General features: G+C 42.4%; 1 protein-coding gene across 1 annotated transcript in view; it reads left to right on the top strand.

Annotated features, from left to right (window-relative positions):
• Positions 1–4,094: 4,094 nt before the first annotated feature.
• Positions 4,095–20,103, top strand: part of MAP2K6 (mitogen-activated protein kinase kinase 6) — a 95,420-nt gene continuing 79,411 nt past the window's right edge. Inside the window, exon 1 of the mRNA XM_060764215.2 lies at positions 4,095–4,445. Within this exon, the coding sequence (XP_060620198.1) occupies positions 4,430–4,445 (16 nt within the window). The 5' untranslated portion in view covers positions 4,095–4,429. The remainder of the gene's footprint in view (positions 4,446–20,103) is intronic.

Here is a 20,103-nt window from a genome sequence, read left to right as displayed (position 1 = left end):
TATACAATTCACTTTAAGCATATAAGATTAAAATTAGGAATATATACAAAAACATACATAGTATTGGGCCACCAATACAGATCGGGACATCTCATAGTTAAAATCGTAATCCAATTCCTTATCCTTGATTGCAATCCATGGTCAGGCAAACATCACGTCGAAGATCAATTGAAGACTTGCTCGAATATCCAGGTTTTTAGTTGGAAAACACCACAACTCTATGATTCTATACAACATCAAAGAGATTTGGCAGAAAAATAAACTACAATCTCACAATCTTCTTTCCAATAAGAAAGTGTCATCAATATGACAAACCCAACTTTTCCACCAAAATACAAACAGGTGCATATATGCACATTCAGGGCCACTGAGAGCAAATCTTGACAAGATGGAGGCATTGTAGGTAAATAGTTCTCATGTTCAAGAGACAAATAAACTATTTGTTCTGAATGAGATTGAAGTCCATTTAAAAGATTTGCATCTGAGCAGTACTCTGGATACATCCATGTCAACTGCCAGGATGGCTGTAACTTCATGTATTCTTACTGTTTGTTAGAATGAAATATTTTTATTTGTAGTTGTCACTGGAGGCTCAAATGATATAGTGACTCTGTGTTCTTTGTCTCCTTTGTATATCAGTTGAAGCTCTTCTTAGGCCTTCATCACTCCCCTCCCTCCCCCCCCCCCCAATTTCCACATACCTATAAAATTGTCCATAGACAAAGTATTACGGAGGCCATCATATGATGCAAACAGACTTCTGGCTGTCATCCATGGTATTTCGTTAGAAATGTGGATAAACGATGATAACAGTAGCCAGAGAGAAATCAGGAGAAAGCACGTAAAAACATGTGAGGTGGTATGAGATCTTCCAGATTCGCCTGTGTTTAATAATTTCAGTGATGTTATGGAATGGATGTTCCTATGGGTGGTCTCCTATGCGCCACTTCTTTTGCAAAACCCTTCTGCATAACCATAAGGAATAGTACAATGGTAAGATATCACCACTTTGCTTTCATGTCATTTTTCTCCTTCATAGTAATTTAAGCTTTAGAATTGCATAGTAATTTAGGCTTTAGAAATTACTGCAATCTTTTTTGTTCCCTTTTTTCACCAGCTATAGGACGTTAGAATGGTGCCTTGGATTTCCTCTAGAGTAAGAGAACTGAGAGGGAAAGTAAAATATCCCAGAAGTAGTGTCTTAAGAATGATCCCTTGTGTCTACTCTCAGCAGATGGTTGAGGTGGGAGGAGACAATCCTATATAATGGGGTTACGTAAATTCTCTATCTTCTTTAAAGACAGGATCCCACACAAAGGAGATGATTCTACACACAAGGAGACAGTTCCCCTCACTCCCCCACCTCTTTCTGATGAAGTCCTTTGATCAGTGGTTCCCAACCTTTTTTTGACCAGGGACCACTCTCTAACGTTAGTAACAAAAGAATTATGAATCAGTTTTTGGTCAACTTTAGATGTGGTTTGGTTATTTGGGGTGCTGATTCAGAAAATGGCATTGGATACACCACAGCAGCTCTAGTTTCTGATACAGAATATATGCCAAGCTCAACAACAGAAAACTATATTTAATAAGCCTCAGCATTATCGCGAGACCAGTTGCAACGGTGTAGTAATGGTGAGGCCACAGACCATGTTTTAGTTCTTGCAGACCACTGGTGGTCCATGGACCACAGGTTGGGAACCACTGCTTTAGTGGAACTATTATTGTGAGCATTAAGCATGCTGGGGGTTACTGAGGCTGTATTCACTCTACAGAATTATAGTACTTTGACACCACATGAACTGTCATGGCTCAATAGTATGGAATTGTGAGATTTGAAGTTTGTGAGATATTTACCCTTTTCTGAACTTTGGTGCCACAACACCAAGCCTTTGGCCATTACTGCAGTGCAATAAGTGGTGATGGAAAACGTGCAATGACAATTGGAATGGCTTTTTGAATATGATCTCAGATTGCATGGTTTTAATAATGTGTTTTAATCTTTATATGATTTTAAATTCATGTTTGAATGTATATGTTTATTCTATGTCTGTTGTGTATATGGCCACAGACCACAGGTTGGGAACCACTGCCTTAGATAGAGATAACTTGCACTGGTTTGCCAGTGGTGCAAATACAGTGGTGCAAATACTGGAGCTGCCCTTCATGCTTCCCTGGAAATTGCAGCTGGTGTCGAATGTTTTGGCTAGATTTCTGAGTGGGAAAAACCATTAAAATAATTCATATAAATGAAATGTACATTTAAATGAATATGTTAAAATTGACTGGGTAGGAAAAAAATAGGTATTTTATTCTGTTTTAAATTTGACAAATCCTTTAGCTATTGAAGCTCTTCCAGCATGTCACCCCACAGTACAGGGCGGATGATGAAAAAGTCTAGGTCAGTGGTTACCAATCTTTTCCACTTACAACCCCTTTCTGCTTGAGAAATTTTTTATGTGAGCCTTGGTATATAGATATTGAAAATATAGTTTTTAAAAAACTACCAATAACAAGCCCACATTTGCAAGGCTTGCAAAACAGGTGGATTTTCCTATTTATGAAGTACAAGTGAAGCATTCCACAAAAGATTCATGTAAAGGTCTAAAATAGCCACTAAGCGACTATCAGTAAACTTTCATTGTTGCCGAATTTTTTTATGAACCCAAAGTTGAGGTTTAACCCCCTGATGGCGCAGCAGGTTAAATTACTGAGCTGCTGAACTTGCTGGCTGAAAGGCTGGCAGTTCGAATGCAGGGAGTGAGGTGAGCTCCCACTTTTAGCCTTAGCTTCTGCCAACCTAGAAGTTCGAAAATATGCAAATGTGAGTAGATCAATAGGTACTGCTTCAGTGGGAAGATAATGGCGCTCCATGCAGTCATGTCGGCCACATAACCTTGACACTGACTCTTCGGCCTACAAATGGAGATGAGCATCACCCTCCATTAGTCAGACACGATACCTAATGTCAGGAGAAACCTTTACCTTAAAATCATATATAAGGTAGACTACATATAATAATGAAACATACAGAGTTATCTTCTAATTACAATGACATGACTACTTTGCAACGTTGACTCTTTGGCAGGGATGGCCCTAGGTAATTTTCAATGGTAAGCAAACAGTATTTTGCCCCCCCCCCCCCCAACCAATCACTGATATGTATTTTCTGTTCATCGTGGGAGTTCTTTGTGCCGTATTTGGTTCAATTCCATCATTGGTGGAGTTCATAATGCTCTTTGATTGTAGGTGAACTATACATCCCAGTAATTACAACTCGCATATGTCAAGGTCTATTTTCCCCCAAGAACACCTCAAGAGTGCCCCGGACAAAATCAACTATCCTGCAAATGCTTACTTGAGCCGCCCCTGCTCTTTGGCCTAGAAATGGGGATGAGCATCCAGAATTGGACATGATGAGATGTTTACCTTTACCTTTGAGCTAAGATTTCATTTGGGGCCTGGACTCACAGTTTAAGAAGCAGCACTCTTGGTGACAGTTGCCAATCGAGTACCGAAAATGGATAGAAGGCAATTTGCTGACCCCACAAATCCCCTGGTAGGAATAACTGGCATTGGGAGGCTTTGCCATATTATCTGTGTGTGGACTCTAACCCAGTTCAAAGCAGATATTGTGGGATTTTCTGCCTTGATATTCTGGGACATAGGTCTGTGTGGAAGGGCCCTGAGTGCTCCCAGGAGTAGAAGACATACTTTTAATCCTTTTCTCCACCTGCTCACCCAGCAAGGCACATCCAATACTCCGGGTGAAACTGCCAAGAAGCAACCTGGACTGCAGGCTAGTTCTGCTGAAACCCAGGCTTCCATGAAGCCCTTTGACTGCCCAGGATCAAGAGACTGCAAGCTGCCCTCTTCCATTCCTTGTTTACAGATTCCCCTGCACCAACTGCCTCCAAGGCTGGATCTACAGTGCCACAGAATGCAGTTTGGAGCTAGTGTAGACCTGGCCTAAGAGGATCCCTCCCCCTCCCCTCCAGCATCAAGCCAGTGGTGCCTCCTTAACGCAGTCCTGGATGGACTATGCGGAGAAACTACGCTACCCAGAAGGCAACGCGCCGGTCGTAGAAAGCACGCCTGCGCATTGAGACCGTCGGATCCAAGTTTGGAGCTTTGAGCTGCCAGCCCTGGCCCATCATGTAGGTGCAGCAGAGCCTTCGTTGCCATTGCAAAAGCGAGGGGCATTTTTTTAAAAAGCAGCCCACTTTGCAATTCTTATTTTGCAAGCTGTGCAATTGCACCTTTGCAAGGAGATCTGCAGCGGGGAAGGAGGAGAGAGAGAGGGGGAAAAAAACTCCAGTTGCATGAACATTGAGTGCTTGCAGTGGGCATCTTTGTTGCAAAAAAACTAAGCCACGGAAGAGAGGAGGCGAAAGTCTTTTGTGTTTCTCGTGCAGAGTGGAGGGGGAAAATGTCTCAGCAGAGAGGTAAGGCTCCCGATTTGCTCTGGTTGCAGCTCTGCACAAAGTCGTGCATGCATCTTGCAATTGCATGCATGCAAATCTCGGGAGGCGATTGCATTTGGAAGTTGGAGGCTTGGAAGAGCTCTCAGTTGCATTTCCTGTTTAGTATGTGCTCGCTTTTTTTGCTCTCTCGCGCGCTCTCTCTCTCTCTCTGCAGACACACGCTCGCGCTCGCTCTCCCTCGCGCGCGTGCACAGTTCCTGTAAGGCAGGGCTTCCAGTTCAGCTGTGCATTGACGTTATTGGCATTCTTCTGCCTGGATTACGGAGCTCTCTCTCTCTCTCGCTCTCTCTCTCTCTCTCTCTCTCTCTCTCTTTTGCCTTTTTGCACAGTCAAGGCACAGGAAAAGAGAGTGGGAGAGCCTACACAGGAGCCGCTGCCTACTGGGCATATTTTTTATTGCAAAAAAAAAAAAATCATATGTGGATTGATATATGCAGACGATTGAGGGTGCACCTTTTAAAACCAAACTGTCTGCACATATTTGCCTTTAAAGGAACATGGAAGGAATGGAAGTCGAAACTTGTATGAAGAATGAAAGATGTGCCACTTTTTCTGCAAGAAAACATTGTTCTGATGCCAATGTACAGCTCAAGTTTCCATACCCCCCCTTTAAATTTTCAGGATTGAAAAAGTTCTGCAAAGGGGTGTTGTCAAAGGCTTTCATGGCCGGAACCACTGGGTTGTGAGTTTTCTGCGCTGCCTGGTCATGTTCCAGAAGCATTCTCTCCTGACGTTTTGCCCACATCTATGGCAGGGATCCTCAGAGGTGAGGTCTGTTGGAAACTAGGAAAATGGAGAAAGAACTCTTCTTTGAGGCAAGTGAGAATGTTGCAATTGGCCATCTTGATTAGCATTCAATCGCCCAGCAGTTTCAAGGTCTGGCTTCTTACTGCCTGGGGAATCCTTTGTTGGGAGGTGATTAGTTGGTCGTGATTGTTTCTTGTCTGGAAACCCCACGGCCAGTTAATCACCTCCCAACAAAGGATTCCCCCAGGCAGTAAGAAGCAGACAAGAGTTCTTTCTCCCACCGTGGACCTTCCACAGATATATTATAAACCCCATTTTCCTAGTTTCCAACAGACCTCACAACTTCTGAGGATGCTTGCCATAGATGCAGACGAAACGTCAGGAGAGAATGCTTCTGGAACATGGCCATACAGCCCAGAAAACTCACAACAACTTTGCAAAGGGGCATCATCATTTTCTTAAATTGGAGGTGGCATGGGCTAAATATTGCTTTACTATACACTGCCAAATAATGCAGTTTGGAAGTGCATTATATGGTCACTGTAGAGCAGACTTCTATAATGCAGTTCAAACTGCATTACTTTGGCTCTGCACTGACCATATGATGCATTTCAAACTGTAAAGACCCAATTACACTAGATAATAAATCCACTTAAAATTCAGTTTCTGCCTCCTGCAGAATTCTGGTATTTGTACTTTAGAGAGGCTGTTAAAAGCACCTCCTTAACCTACAAACTCCAGAATTCTGCAGGAGGCAGCAATCGGATTTACAGGGGATGAAGTAGTTAGGCTGGATCTCCACAGCCATATAATGCAATATGGAAATAACCATGTAATGCACTTCCAAACTGCACCATATGGCAGTGTTGATCTACCATAAGGGCAGCTTCAAAAAAAAAAAAAAGGCATTGGAGACAGTTGTGTGTAAAATGCTTCAAGATCAGTGCAGGAAAAGGGTCATCTTTGACATGGAAAAAACTGAATTGTGCCACTCAGGGCCCTTCCACACAGCCCTATGCAAAGCCACTTGGAAAAGTCACTTGCAGGACTTGGAGGAGGAGAGGATCTCTCCCCTTCTCTGTTGAAAAGAAAGGAAACGCCTGGAAAAGGTCAACTGAACGGGAGAAGGTTCACTCTGGAAGCCTCTCTTCCTTTCTCTGCCGGACAGTCCCCTCCTTCTTTTCCCCCACACAGTTGCACTTTGTGGCGGTGGAATTGCATAATTTATTCCCCATTTGCTGCAGTCCTCTCTTCCAGCCAAGCGGAGGATTATTGGACGCTATGAATGAGAGAGTGAGCCCAGTCACTTTGCCAAGCTTTGAAGGATGCCTCCCTAAAATGTGGCACTTGGTCGGGGTTTCTCGTCCAACATGTTCCGCTGGTTTGCAGCCAAGGGGGAAACCCATCATTTGAAACATGGAAGAAGAGGCAAGCCTGATTTCTCTCTCTCCCAGCCCTCCATCCTTGGAAAAAGTGAATAGTGTTGGAACAAAGATACAGTGAGAAAGCTTCCAGTCTAGGGCTGGGCATGCCTAAATGAAAGGGAAAACTCAGCTCTTTTATCCAGGTTAGATGTTGCTTTTACTTTGAATGTGTCCTCATTTTCCACCATCTGTGGATGCCTCTGCACTGTAGAATTGGATTGCCCTGACTCAGTGCTATCAAATCCTGGGATTTGAAGAGACACCAGCAGTCTGGCAGAGAAGACTAAAAACCTTGTCAAACTTGAGCACCATAACACTGAGGCACACCAGTGAAAGGGCTGTCAAACGACATTAATAATAATAGTAGTGCCTAAAGACCTTGGCCTGCACTTAAACACAATCGGCGCTGACATTTGTCAGTTGCAAAAGGCCACCCTACTCGGATCTGCACGCATTATTAGCCGATACATCACACAGTCCTAGACAATAGGGAAGTGTCCGACATGTAAACAAATACAAAAGCCAGCATATGGATTTTGTTTGCTGTGTACTAATCTTGTTGTGTTTCAAATAAAAATACACTTTTTTAAATTCTGTTTTATCTCCCCAAGGGGACTTGGAGCAGATTACAGTAAACACATATATAGGCAAACATTCAATGCCTTTTTTATACACTGAACAATGACATCCAATACACAAACAAAGGCAAAGATTTTCCCTCCCATCTCCGACGTCTGGAGGTGATGCTTAACTCTGGCCATTGGGAGGGGTTTTTTTTCTCCGTGTCAGAAGCGACTTGAGAAACTGCAAGTCACTTCTGGTGTGAGAGAATTGGCTGTCTGCAAGGACGTTGCCCAGGGGATGCCTGGATGATTGATGTTTTACCATCCTGTGGGAGGCTTCTTTCATGTCCCCACATGAGAAGCTAGAGCTCAACAGATGGGAGCTTATCCCGCTCCCTGGATTTCGACCGCCGACCTGTCAGTCGACCCATTGCACCACTGGGACTCTGGTTCCATTTTCATTCCGAGGAGCTTATACATAGACCCTCCTGGTCATGTTTTGCTGGCATGGCTGCAGGGCACCTTTTACCTTTTTGCTGAAACATTACTTATTGATCTACTCACATTACATGTTTTTGAACTGCTAGATAGGCAGAAGCTAGGGCTGACAGTGGGAGCTCACCCTGGCTTGTGACTTCAAACTGCTAACCTTCCGGTAAGCAAGTTTTTCTGTAGCTAGTGGTTTAACCCACTATTCCACAGTGTAGATGCACCCTAACTCTCCAGTGGAGATTCAGAAAAAAATTGACCTTAGCCAGCTGAAAAGTTCTGTTTGATTCTTATTTCTCTTTCTTGGCAACCTTCTTTCATCTAGACCAGGGCTTCTTAAACTTTTTCCACTTGTGATCCCCTTCTACCAAGATATTTTTACACGAGATAGGTATATAAAATAGGTATAAAAACAAACATTTATTGATAATAAACTAGCATTTCCAAGTTGTGCAAATCAAACTGGCTTTCCTTTTTATGAAGTACAGCTGAAGCAATTTCTGTAAACACAGCACAGTGTTGCTAACAGATTTGTGTCAACATCTAAAGCAGCCACTAGGCGATGTTCAGATTTTTTGAGACCCCCAACATTGAGCTAAAGGGAGTCCATTTCGGGTTGGGACACAAAGTTTAAGAAGCAGTGATCTACACCAAATTTGGTTCTCCCATGTGTTTGCATGCATAAGATTGCACTGGTGATTGTTAAGTGTGTAAATCTGACTTTTTCTCTCTAGAGATTGATGTCTTCTTTTTTTAAAGCAAAAATATGTCCATGAGTGTAGCTATGGCACATTCAAAAAGCAGAACCAGAAAGGTACACAGAAATTGTGGGTTGACTCTTTATTTTTTATGATTCTGGCCCCAATGACCTTACAGTAGGAGATGAACTGGTGCTTCCAACAACAGAGTGGAAAAGGAGAAAGACAAGGGTTTGAATCCATTTTTTTTCTTTTGTAGTTCACTAGATATGATTTTGTCAATGATGAGAACCAAGGATTTTATGGAAAGATGGATACACTGAGAGGAAAGTTGTTTTTTAAAAGTAAAAGTGGCTCTCTGTGGCTGAGAGGATCTTTAAAGAAACCCTGATAAAGGAGCTTGATGAAAAGAGCACAGTCTTTGCCACTAAGTTCTCTTCTACCTTTTAGACCAAAACGATGGCATCTACTTTGTGTTCTCCAGTCTGTTCTTTTATAAACATAAATTCCTGGTTTAGCTCTAAATAGGGGAAGGGTTCTTGTCATGATTTCTTTACTTTAAGCCCTTTCATCATATTTCTCCTATCAACAGATTTCACATATGCATGTTGTGAGCAACATCTTTTACTTCCAGAACACGGAGCTGTATGGAAGTGGTATTCATTGTAGCTGTTGCATGGAGCAAGCCCTTTGCACGTACTAGTTTGCCATGTGGTGATTGGCTCCTTCTATGTGGTTTGTTTTAGTGCCAGTAGCAAGGATGCTTGGCAGAGGCCTGGACACACTACATAATAGGGACTTCTTTGTGTAGCAAGCAGGTGCTCATAAATGGCTTTACCGCATATGGCATTTGGCACACAGAAGTATTTCCACATGGCATCTGCCTAGCAAGGGTAGTCTGTTGTCTTGGGCAGTTAGGACGTTGCCCCTCACTCTGCTGTGAACAGGGGGAGAGCTGTCACCCAGCCTCAATGATGAGTGTCATGTGCTGACACTACTGTAGCCTCCAGATCAGTCCCCCTCCCCTAAAGTACTTTTTTTCCCAGGAGCTCAGGGTGTATCTACAAGACGTGTTAAACTCAAGACCCATGGGCCAAATCTGGCATGCCATGCCATATCATGTGCCTCCCCCCCCCTCCCCCGCAGCTGGACTACAAGGAGCGTTCATTAAAGATTTTCCCTGACCCATTTCTATTTATCACAGGATGCTAAAACTGCGCATATGTAGTGATATAAGTCTCTATAGGTTATGTGCCAATTTACAACTCAGAACTGATAACCATCTTGATTTTATAGGTGTTGAAGTGGTATGAGGTTTGATAATGTACCCAGTGGAACAGAGAGCAGCCATCAAGTTCCTTTACTTGAAAGGTCGCACACCAAAGCAGATGTCTGATGAGATGAAAGAGATTTATGGTGAGGATTCGCCATCATATGAGAACTGGCATTGACAGTTCAAATGTGGTCAGACTTCCAAATGTCTTGGGAAGACAAGTGGACAAATGCCAGCTTGCTGGAAAAAGCAAAGACCACCACATTGAAGCGATGGTCCTCCACCATAAACTCCGCTAGACCGGCCATGTTGTCCGGATGTCCGACCACCGTCTCCCAAAGCAGTTGCTGTACTCTGAACTCAAGAACGGAAAACGGAATGTTGGTGGACAGGAAAAGATATTTAAAGATGGGCTCAAAGCCAACCTTAAAAACTCTGGCATAGACACTGAGAACTGAGAAGCCTGGGCCCTTGAACACTCCAGCTGGAGGTCAGCTGTGACCAGCAGTGCTATAGAATTTGAAGAGGCATGAATGGAGGACAAAAGAGAGAAACGTGCCAAGAGGAAAGCGCGTCAAGCCAACCCTGACCAGGACCACCTTCCATTTAGAAATCAATGCCCTCACTGCGGGAGAAGATGCAGATCAAGAATAGGGCTCCACAGTCACCTACGGACCCAGCGCCAGTACACTGATCTTGGAAGACTATCCTACTCAGACAATGAGGGATCACCTAAGTAAGGTCGGACAACGGTGCAAACAGCTCCAATTCCAGGGCGACCTCACTCTGCTATTGATGAACACACCATCCAGTAAGTGGAGGTCACCATTTTGGAAAATCGCCCCATAACCATTTGCCACTTAGCCCAATATGTCAAGATTAGTGTGGGGTCTGTGGAAAAAATCATTCAAGACCATCTTCACATGCATTAGGTATCTGCTCGCTGGGTCCTTGGCTGCTCACAATTTCCAGAAGCAGGAACGAGTCGTATGCTCTCAGGATCTATTGATGATGTGCTATGGAAATCAGGACTGATCACTCAGGATGAAAGATCGGTCCATCACTATGATCCTGAGTTTAACATCCTGTCGATACAATGGAAACATCATGACTTACCGCTTTCAAAGAAGGCACGTGCCCAACTCTTGGCAGGCAAGGTCGTGTTCACGGTATTTTGGGACAAGCACGGAGTAGTATTGATGGATTTCCTAGCAAAGAGTACCATGATCACAGGACATACTGTGTTTCACTGCTGTGGAAATTGCAGAAGGCCATCAAAACCAAGAGATGTGGCATGCTCACCAAAAGTGTCTGCCTTCTGCAAGACAATGCACCAGTTCACAACTCACATGTTGCTCAAATGGAAGCATGCCCCCGTGGCTTTGAAATGCTACCATATCCCCCTTGAGGAAGGGGAGATAGAGGGGGATCGGAGGAAGGAGCCCAAAGGGCTGCATCTGGCCTATGGGCCTGGATTTGCCCATACCTGGTGTAGTTGCACCCTCAGTCTAAGTATCTTATTCACAATGCAGTGTACGCAGTAAACAAGCATGGCTTCCTTTGAACCAGTCAGGGAGGACAGCTGCTGAAGGAGTACTGTGGGTCGGCTACTTGTGGTTTCATCTCTTTGCATCTGACAAAATATGTTCTGTCTAGGAATGTCCTATGTTCTTCAGGCAATTCTATGGTAAGCTTCTGCCAGATACCTGTCTAGAAATATGCTAGGTTTTCCAGGGAAGCTTTATGTTAACTTCTGATGGAAATTGTTATTAACACTTGGTTTCCTGTTTCCACAATATGTTTGGGAATGCGTACCTTGTGGATAAAGGGACCGTACTTTACTTTCATCTTTCCCATTATGGCTTCATTCTGATTCCCAGTTCTCAGCTTTGACTACTTGTTTCTTTCATTAGTGTGTGTTGTGCTGTGTTTTGTGCCTTGGGTTATAGGGGAATCAGATTAAGTGTGTATTTCTTAGCATACATTTTGTGGGTCAGACCCACTCCGCTCCAATCATCTCCTTTGAATTCACAACCCCCAAGATGTAATAGCCCTCCTTGCAACCATCAAGTAGCCATACCAACTTCATTGGTTCTTAGTTTCTTGTAAGAGGTAATTAACACATGTTCCTGTCCTTCTCTGGTTGCGACACATTACAGTTATACATAACATGTTTACATCCTCTGTTGTCAACTCAGGCCCTTTCTATACTGCCATATAAAAACCAGATTATCTGCTTTGAACTGGATTACATGGCAGTGTAGAAGGGGCCATAGTCAGTACTTTCCATGAAGCAGGGTATGCTTAATAATTAAGTGGTGAAATAGCAAATGATATTTAAGCATATCTGGACCAGAACAAAATGCATTTTGAATGACAGTTTTGGGGGCTATTCTAGCAGATGTGAATTATCTTTGTGTGAGGCTGTGTGAATGGTTCGCACAGATGGATTTTTTATGTGGTCCTCCAGTTGTTTTGGGGCTGCAATTCCCATTTGTTCTGGCTAGCAATAAGGGACTGTTGGTGTTTCAGTCTCATATACCTTTCTCAGTGCAATATGAAACTCTTTATCCATAAATTGAATATCCTTGGTTTTGCTTACCCATCCTACAGAAAGGGTTCCTATCTAGAAGTGTTTGTGGCTTCTGAGTCTTCCAGTGTGATTTTATGGTATACCTCCACACCAGAGAAAGTAAAAAGTATACAGTTTACTCTTAATCCGTGATTTCAGGTATCCACAGGGTATGTATGTGTCTTGAACGTTTTCCCCACTGATGATTCCGGGGTCATACTATACACAGATATAGTTATACGATTCCACTGGTGTTCCTGATCAAACCAGAATCCCATTGGATGCAGCCATGGAAGCTAAACTGGTATCCAAAGGCCTCATCACATGAGGCAAATTAAGCGCTCTAGGATGCTTTTGGGACATTTCCTCCTCGCTCATACAGTGGTTTCTGGCACACACCCCCCCCCCCCCAATGGAGGAACTGTCTTGACTGCAGCACAGAAGGCTTCCTGTGTTCAGTAGAAAACGACTGGGTCACACCATGGCAGCAATGTTTCACCACATGGGATGGGGAAGCATCACCTGCAGACAAGGTGCTGGGATTACTCTGCTGATTCACCATGGGTGGTGGCAAATCACCCATGGAATATTATCCATACTAAGGTCCCTAGTGCTATAATTGTGTAGCGTGAAAGGGCCCCTGGAGAGCCAGATATTCCCTGCCCTTGCTCTACCTGAAAATAATGTTCAGTTATTTTGAAGTGATTTAGATTACAAAGGAAGTCAGTCAACATACGGAATATTCGTTTGTTTGGCACCCTCCTCTGAGCAGCCCCTGTCTTGAAGATAGCTAAGAAGGGGTTGCCTAGATACTGTATATGTGTGCAAACCAGATCTAAGAATGCTTACTTGGAAGTAAGCTTATTAAAAATCCTTGGGTTTATTACAAGTCAATATGCATGGCAGGAGGGTGCCAGATTGCAACACTTCTGCCAAGTAGTTATGCTAGTTCTGTGGTGTGTGCTGTGCCTGGCACATCGGTATTGGAACAATTATAGTTAAAAGTGTCTAGGTTTGTGGTCTGCAAACTATATAAAGTCCATTGCCTAGATTTCTTTTTAGTGTACATGTTGTAATAATATAACTGTTGAGCCATTTAAACATCCTTACTTTTTCTCAAAAGCTTTATTGAAATGGGAATTCTCATGTCTTGAGATCCTGGGGACACGAGTAATACTTGGGAAATGTTGAAGATTCCCTAAGTTCAGGACTTGCCTTGTGCTGTTTGAAAAAGCCGGCATCAATCCAATTGTTTTGGTTTTGCGTGTGATCTTGATCATGTAGCTTGTTGTAATTTGTGAATTACTATTTACAGAGCTGGTGGCAAGAGGATAAATATCGGAGCAATACTTTTTTTTTTTATTTAACCAAAAGATAATTAGTTCTGGCTGCCTGAAAGTCGGCACTTAGCTGGGATTACTCACTGAAAATTATTTCCAGGTAAAGAGCATAACAAAGATTGATGTTCCCCCGTGCCCTGTTGAGAAGCTGTTTTTTAAATGCCCCATTGTGGAGGAATACAACTGTAACTGTTGAACTGGGTAGAATCCCTTTTCTGAATATGAGATTCAAGAATAGTTTACTTAATGTAATTGAAACTGCAGTGCTCGTTCTGATTTACATGATGTGTTATCTGTTTCTCCTGACCATCTATATAAATAAAAACGTAGTGTTCGTTTGTGGGAACAACATAACTCAAAAACCATTGGACAAATTGACACCAAATTTGGACACAATACACCTATCAGGCCAATGAGTGACCATCACTCATTAAAACACTAAAACTCACAGCAGAAGAGACTTAAAAAGCAAAGCAAAAACAAAAACAAAAAAAACAACACATTACATTACAACAAATGCGCATAACCACATAAATACACATATACACAAATATATACACACACACAAAACACATATACAAGGACTGGGCCACAGCAACGTGAGGCAGGGGACGGCTAGTAACCTATAAAGTGCAGAAACTCCAGCCACATAAAATTGCTTTTCAAATTAAAAGATGGTCTTATTTTACCATTCTTAATATAACAATGGACATTGATATTGGGTTGCTGTTACAGTTCTGTTCTAAATCTGATTTTAATATCTTAGAAACAAAGAAAATTTTACCTGCTTTTCAAGCGACATCATCATCATTTATACCCCTCTTTATCTCTCCCAAAGGAGGCTCAAAGCAGCTTAACATCAAAGCATTAGCATACAATTTAAAATATACCAATAGGCAAATATTAATACAGGATTAAATATAATCAGTACTTTAAAAATCCCAGTTAAAAATCCTTAAAACATATTCAAAGTTAAAAACCACAGCCTCCCCAACTTGGTCTTTAAAAGCCTACCTGAATAAAAAGATTTAGCCTGCGTTGCAAATTGTTATATTTTTACATGCTATGTTTTTAACTCTGTGTGATTGGCCCCATGTAAGCTGCCCCGAGTCCCTTCAGGGAGATGGAGGCGGGGTATAAAATAACAACAACAACAGCAACAACAACAATAATTCACAGCAGGCAGCTGAGTGGTCAGGGATTTATCCTTGAGGTCCTATGGTTTGATCACATGATTTCCCCTCATTTATAAAGTATTAACTGTATTTGTTGTTGCTGTCGTCTTTTATAACTACTTTGGTGACTAGTGTACACCATGGTTGAATTAGCCATCCACTATGCATTTTGGTTGTAATGGATCTGCTTCAGTTGACATAGCTTTAGAATGTGGATACAGTTTGTCTCCCTTATCCACAGATTTATATCTATGGTTCACCTACCTACAATCCAGAAATGTTTTTCCCTGGAAGTGTTTGTGTTTGGTCTTTCTGTGCAATTCTATGGGTTGCTTCCTGCCTAAGTATAGTCACCATATAGGGTTCACTGTTATCCATGGTTTAAGGTATCCCTATACATTTTGGAATGTATCTCCTGCAGTTATAAGGGTCGTACTGTAGGATGACGGGAACTCTTTCTACACTTGGTCCTTGTTTTGGTTGGATAAAGCAAGGGTGATTGCCCTGTAACCCACCAACTAGAACTGGCTGCAGAATAGCGGCCCAGGTCATATGCCATGAGTCAAGGAACAGGGCACCTTGGAGCACATGTTCAGCCCAGGAATTTGTGAGCCAGTTCACAAGTTCTTTAACACAAAACTCTTTGTCAGGATTTCCTTAAAGCATACTTTTTCTAGTTATCTAATTTAAGGGAAGAAAGGACCAAGGGCCGGAGATGTCAATGCCGTGGTTAAACTAATCGGTCATTCATTTTGGAAAGTAGTATGCAGAAAATTCTGTAGCATCCTCTGAAAATTCTGTAGCATCCTCTGAAAATTCTGTAGCATCCTCATGAATAAATATCTTCTCCACAACAAACAATTCAGTGGCAGAGATGCTTTTGAACCACTGGCTAGTGATTGACAAAGGGCCACTTTTGTGTATTTCTGTGTTTCATATGAGGGATATAAAGAATACTAGTGAACCCATGGTAATGGCCGGGGTTGAGTTTCAGACCACCCCTGCCCCTCGGTTGATACCAAAATCCATGGATGTTCATGTGGATACAGAAGGCTGACACTCTTCTGAATAAATCTTGTCAAGAAAATCCTGTGTTAGGGTTGCCGTACATCAAAATTGACTTGAAAGCATGTATCAACAATATTTTCACTGACAAGATAAAAAAATAAGATCTACATTTAGCCAAGAAGTCAAATCAAGATGAAAGAGATAGTTGTTGTTTTGTTTAGGAAGAAGGAGTTGTTTCAGTATCATGGCTTTCTTAGTGTGATTCCAGTTGTGAGGTAACAAGATGCACAGGTGGCACATTTGCCTGATGTGGAGTACCCTAAAGGTGATTATGAGTTTGTAGCTGGGTCATTTTTCATTAGGAGACTAAAGTGATGGCTAATCAGAGTTAATACTGCTGTGTCTGGTATTCTCTTATATTCATGAGCTGGTACTCATTGCCTGTGAAACATATCCAGGCTATGGTTATTCATGCTGCGGTTAACATTTTTAGTATATTGTCTTCAGAGGCTGCCTCTATTAATACTGAATCTGTCCACTTTGATATCACTTACAACACTTGCATTTCCTCTCCCCCTCCTCCATTTTGGAACAGTACCAGAGTTGTTGAGATACCTGACAGCTAAACATCTTGCACATTTTGAAAGCAGAATATTTCACATCTTTTATGAGCAACAAGGGAAAGAATTGCCTAGGGCTCTAAAACCAGAATACTAAATTGAAGATTAGAGGGCAAAAAGCAATGCCCTCATATACTAATTTATTTGCTGTTTAAAAATGCAGACTAGCATGTTTTTGCTTTAATTTTTTCTTCCCCTCCCTCCCCATTAGCTTTTCATCTTACTTAAACCCCAATCAAATTTCGAATTTTATAAGGGAGAAGGGAGCCATGTGGACAAGTGGCAAGTGTGTGATGCCATCTGTGTAACTAGGCAGATGTCCTAACTCAGTATGGAGAAGCTGCCAGTAGGAAAGAGAGTTGAAAAGTGCCAATGGATTTCAAGCCAGTCAGTATTTAAAAGATTGTTGGAATAAGAAAAGCCTTTGAGGTAGACTAGCGAAAAGAGAACGTCTTTAGCTTCCCTAGGAAGATATTTCCAGAGCCTGAGACCAGCCACTAAGAAGACTCTTCTATGTGATTACCAAACATGCCTTGCTTAAAACTAGGAATAAGCAACTGCTTGAGAATGACTTGAAGTGGGAATTGGGTCTGGTGCTGTTGCATTTCTGAATGACAGATGTGCAGTAAGATCCCCATATCTGTGGATTCCACTTATCTGTTCTGTTCACAAAAGCCTTGGACTTGAGGGGTTTAGCAGGCGGGATTACTCACCACCAGCCCTACTAACTTCCGAAGTTTAAGCCATTCTGTGTGTGTTCATGCAAGGCACTGGGCTTGGAGTGGGAAAGTAGGAACAATCACTACTACTGCCATGGCTAACTATTCAAAACCTAAGGCTGTTGTTGGGTCTCTTTGCGGTTTTCGATACCACAGAGCATAGTATCCTTCTGGAACGCCAGGGTTTGTGTGTGTATTGGAAATCAGAGCACTGTGCTGCAGTGGTTCCAGTCATACCTTTCAGACAGGTTCCAGATGGTGGTGCTTGGGGATCAGGCCCGTAGCCAGGATTTCGTTTCGGGGGGGGGGGGGCTAAAAAAATTTCAGGGGGGGTTTCGGGGGGGGGGCTGAGTTTCTGGGGGGCTGAGTCTGAGTGAAAGAGGGTCTAGCCTAGCAAACCTTTTGTATAATTACCCCAATACCCCCATACATATGGGATATATTGAGAATGGTGATCAAATCATGATATTAATAAACATAACAGTTTAAATAATGCACCAGTAAGGCCTTTTCGCGAACCACCATGAGAATTTCGGGGGGGGGGGGGGGGGCTGAAGCTAAGTACAAAGTGTTGGTTTAGATCTTTGAAGCCTTTGAAGGTCCTCTGGAGGCATCTACTCCAGCCTGCCAGAACCTGCCTGGCAGCCATCACCCAGAGGACTTTTTCATTAGTTTCCCCAAGACTGTGGAATGACCTGCTCAAAGAATTGACAGCTAGATCAGCTGTCAGAATTTAAGACACAATTGAAGGCCCATCTCTTTTGGCAGGCCTACCCATTTAATTTTAAGTTGTTGCGAACCTTGGTAGCAATTAAATTCACTCGCCAGGAAATTTTGGAAATTTCTTTAATGCTAGGTTACTACTATACAGCAAAATTACGAATGAAGGAAACGTGGGCAATTTTGCATTTCAATACCCCAAAAGCCCCACTCCCTCAACTCTTGAAAGTTCCTTTGTCCTGCCTCCAGGTCTTCCATTCTGAGCCGGTTCCTGTTATCAGGCTCCTTCCTGTGCAGGGCCCAGATGATTTCATTTCTCAACTTTGGCTGTAATGTTCTGTTGTCTTGAACATACCAGATACGAGTCCATTACAGTTGTGAATTTTTAGTCCTGCAATTTCATATGATACAATTATTTCAACTTTTTTCTCAAAGTTGATTAACAAATTTATCAAGACAGGCAGACACTTTGTAGCAATATTTCTCATTTAAACAATCACACTTACTATCATCCCCCACTGAATTTACTACCTCGGTCCTGAGGTTCAAGCTAAAGCCAAGTATTTCTCCAGCATCTGGTGCTGCAATTGCTGTCACCAGTAGGAAATGAGTGTCCCTTCCTGCAAATGTTTCATTAACATACAGCCAACAAAAATTGATCTGGACTACCACCTTGTCCCAAATAAATTCTCTTTTATTAGAGGCATCCAAATGACTCTAGCAAAAGAGTCATTTAGATGCCTCTAGTAAAAGTATGCCAGGGCCCGCAGTGTGGTTGTTGAGAACTGCTGGTTAGATCACAGGAATGATTTAAGGCAGTGGTTCTCAACCTGGGGTCCCCAGATGTTTTTGGCCTACAATTCCCAGAAATCCCAGCCAGTTTGGCAGCTGTTAGGATTTCTGGGAGTTGAAGGCCAAAAACATCAGGGGATCCCAGGTTGAGAACCACTGATTTAAGGGATGTGGAATATCTTTCTCTGTTTTGTTTCTATGATTTTAATAACGTTTATAAAGCTATTATGTGTGCTGTTCAAAATAGCCATTCCTTACAGATGTGCTTCTTTTAATGTCATGTGATCAGTTGTGGACCCCCTTGGCTTAATGTATTTGGATCCTCATTCGGCTGTGGTCATAGTGTGAAAGAGGATTGATCCTACCTGCCAAACACATCATGAAAGCTGTACCTATATGTTGCTGCTGAGTGTTTTTCCTCCTGCAGCCACAGTCCAATCCAGAAATCTGATGAAGAAGATGTGATACTCATTCAGTCATTGTCCATGGTGGATGTTTTCTAGCAGAAAACCAGGCTCTTTAACATGAGATACAAAAACAAAGTAGTGCAGCGTCCTTGGAGAATCAGACTACTCACAGTGTTTCTCAAAATGTGCTCCGCCAGGTGTTTTGGGCTTCAACTCCCAGAAATCTCAGCCACCTTTCCAGCTGTTAGGATTGTGTGAGTTGAAATCCAAAACATCTGGAGGAGCACAGTTTGAGAACCACTGGACTACAGTATAGGTATGGACCTATAGTTCTATGTTGACTGAGTAGGACTCGTTTGGGATACCAAACAGGGTTCTTTCCCAACTTTATGTGGAGATGTCAGGAATAAAAACTGAGATGTTCTTTGTTCAAAATTTGTGCTTTATTGTCAGTTGGGATCCTTATGCACGGGAGGTGATCAGCTACTGTTTATTATCACAGTGGGAGCAAATGTCTCTTTTTATTGAAGCAAATTCTTTAGTCCATAATTAATATTAATACTCTTTCTGATACCTTTCCCCTCTTAGTTTTCCGAATGAGTAGACAGGGAGATCTAAGTCTCTGTTGATATATTTCCAAACCTCTCATATCTCTTTTATTTTAAAACTTGATTGTAACAATATATTTTTCTATCGTGTGTGCAATATGTGAGGGCCCATTGGTGGTGAAACCACTGAGCTGCAGAACTTGCTGATCGAAAGATTGATGGTTCAGATCTGGGGAGTGGGGTGAGCTCCTTCTGTTAGCCCAGCTACTGCCAAGTTAGCAGTTCGAAAACATGCAAATGTGAGTAGATTAATAGGTACTGCTTCTGCAGGAAGGTAACAGCGCTCCATGCAGTCAAGCTAGCCACATGACCTTAAAGGCTCTTCGGTTTAGAAATGGAGATGAGCTCCTCCCCCCAGAGTTGGACACAACTAGACTTAATGTCTTTGCCTTTACTTGTGCAGTATGTGTGTATGCATATATACATACCTATGTATGCGACCTTTTTCTACATTTGTTTTACTT

The sequence above is a fragment of the Anolis sagrei genome, chromosome 2 (genome assembly GCF_037176765.1).
Source record: "Anolis sagrei isolate rAnoSag1 chromosome 2, rAnoSag1.mat, whole genome shotgun sequence".
Taxonomy (NCBI): Eukaryota; Metazoa; Chordata; class Lepidosauria; order Squamata; family Dactyloidae; genus Anolis; species Anolis sagrei.
This window is presented reverse-complemented; position numbering and strand designations above follow the sequence as displayed.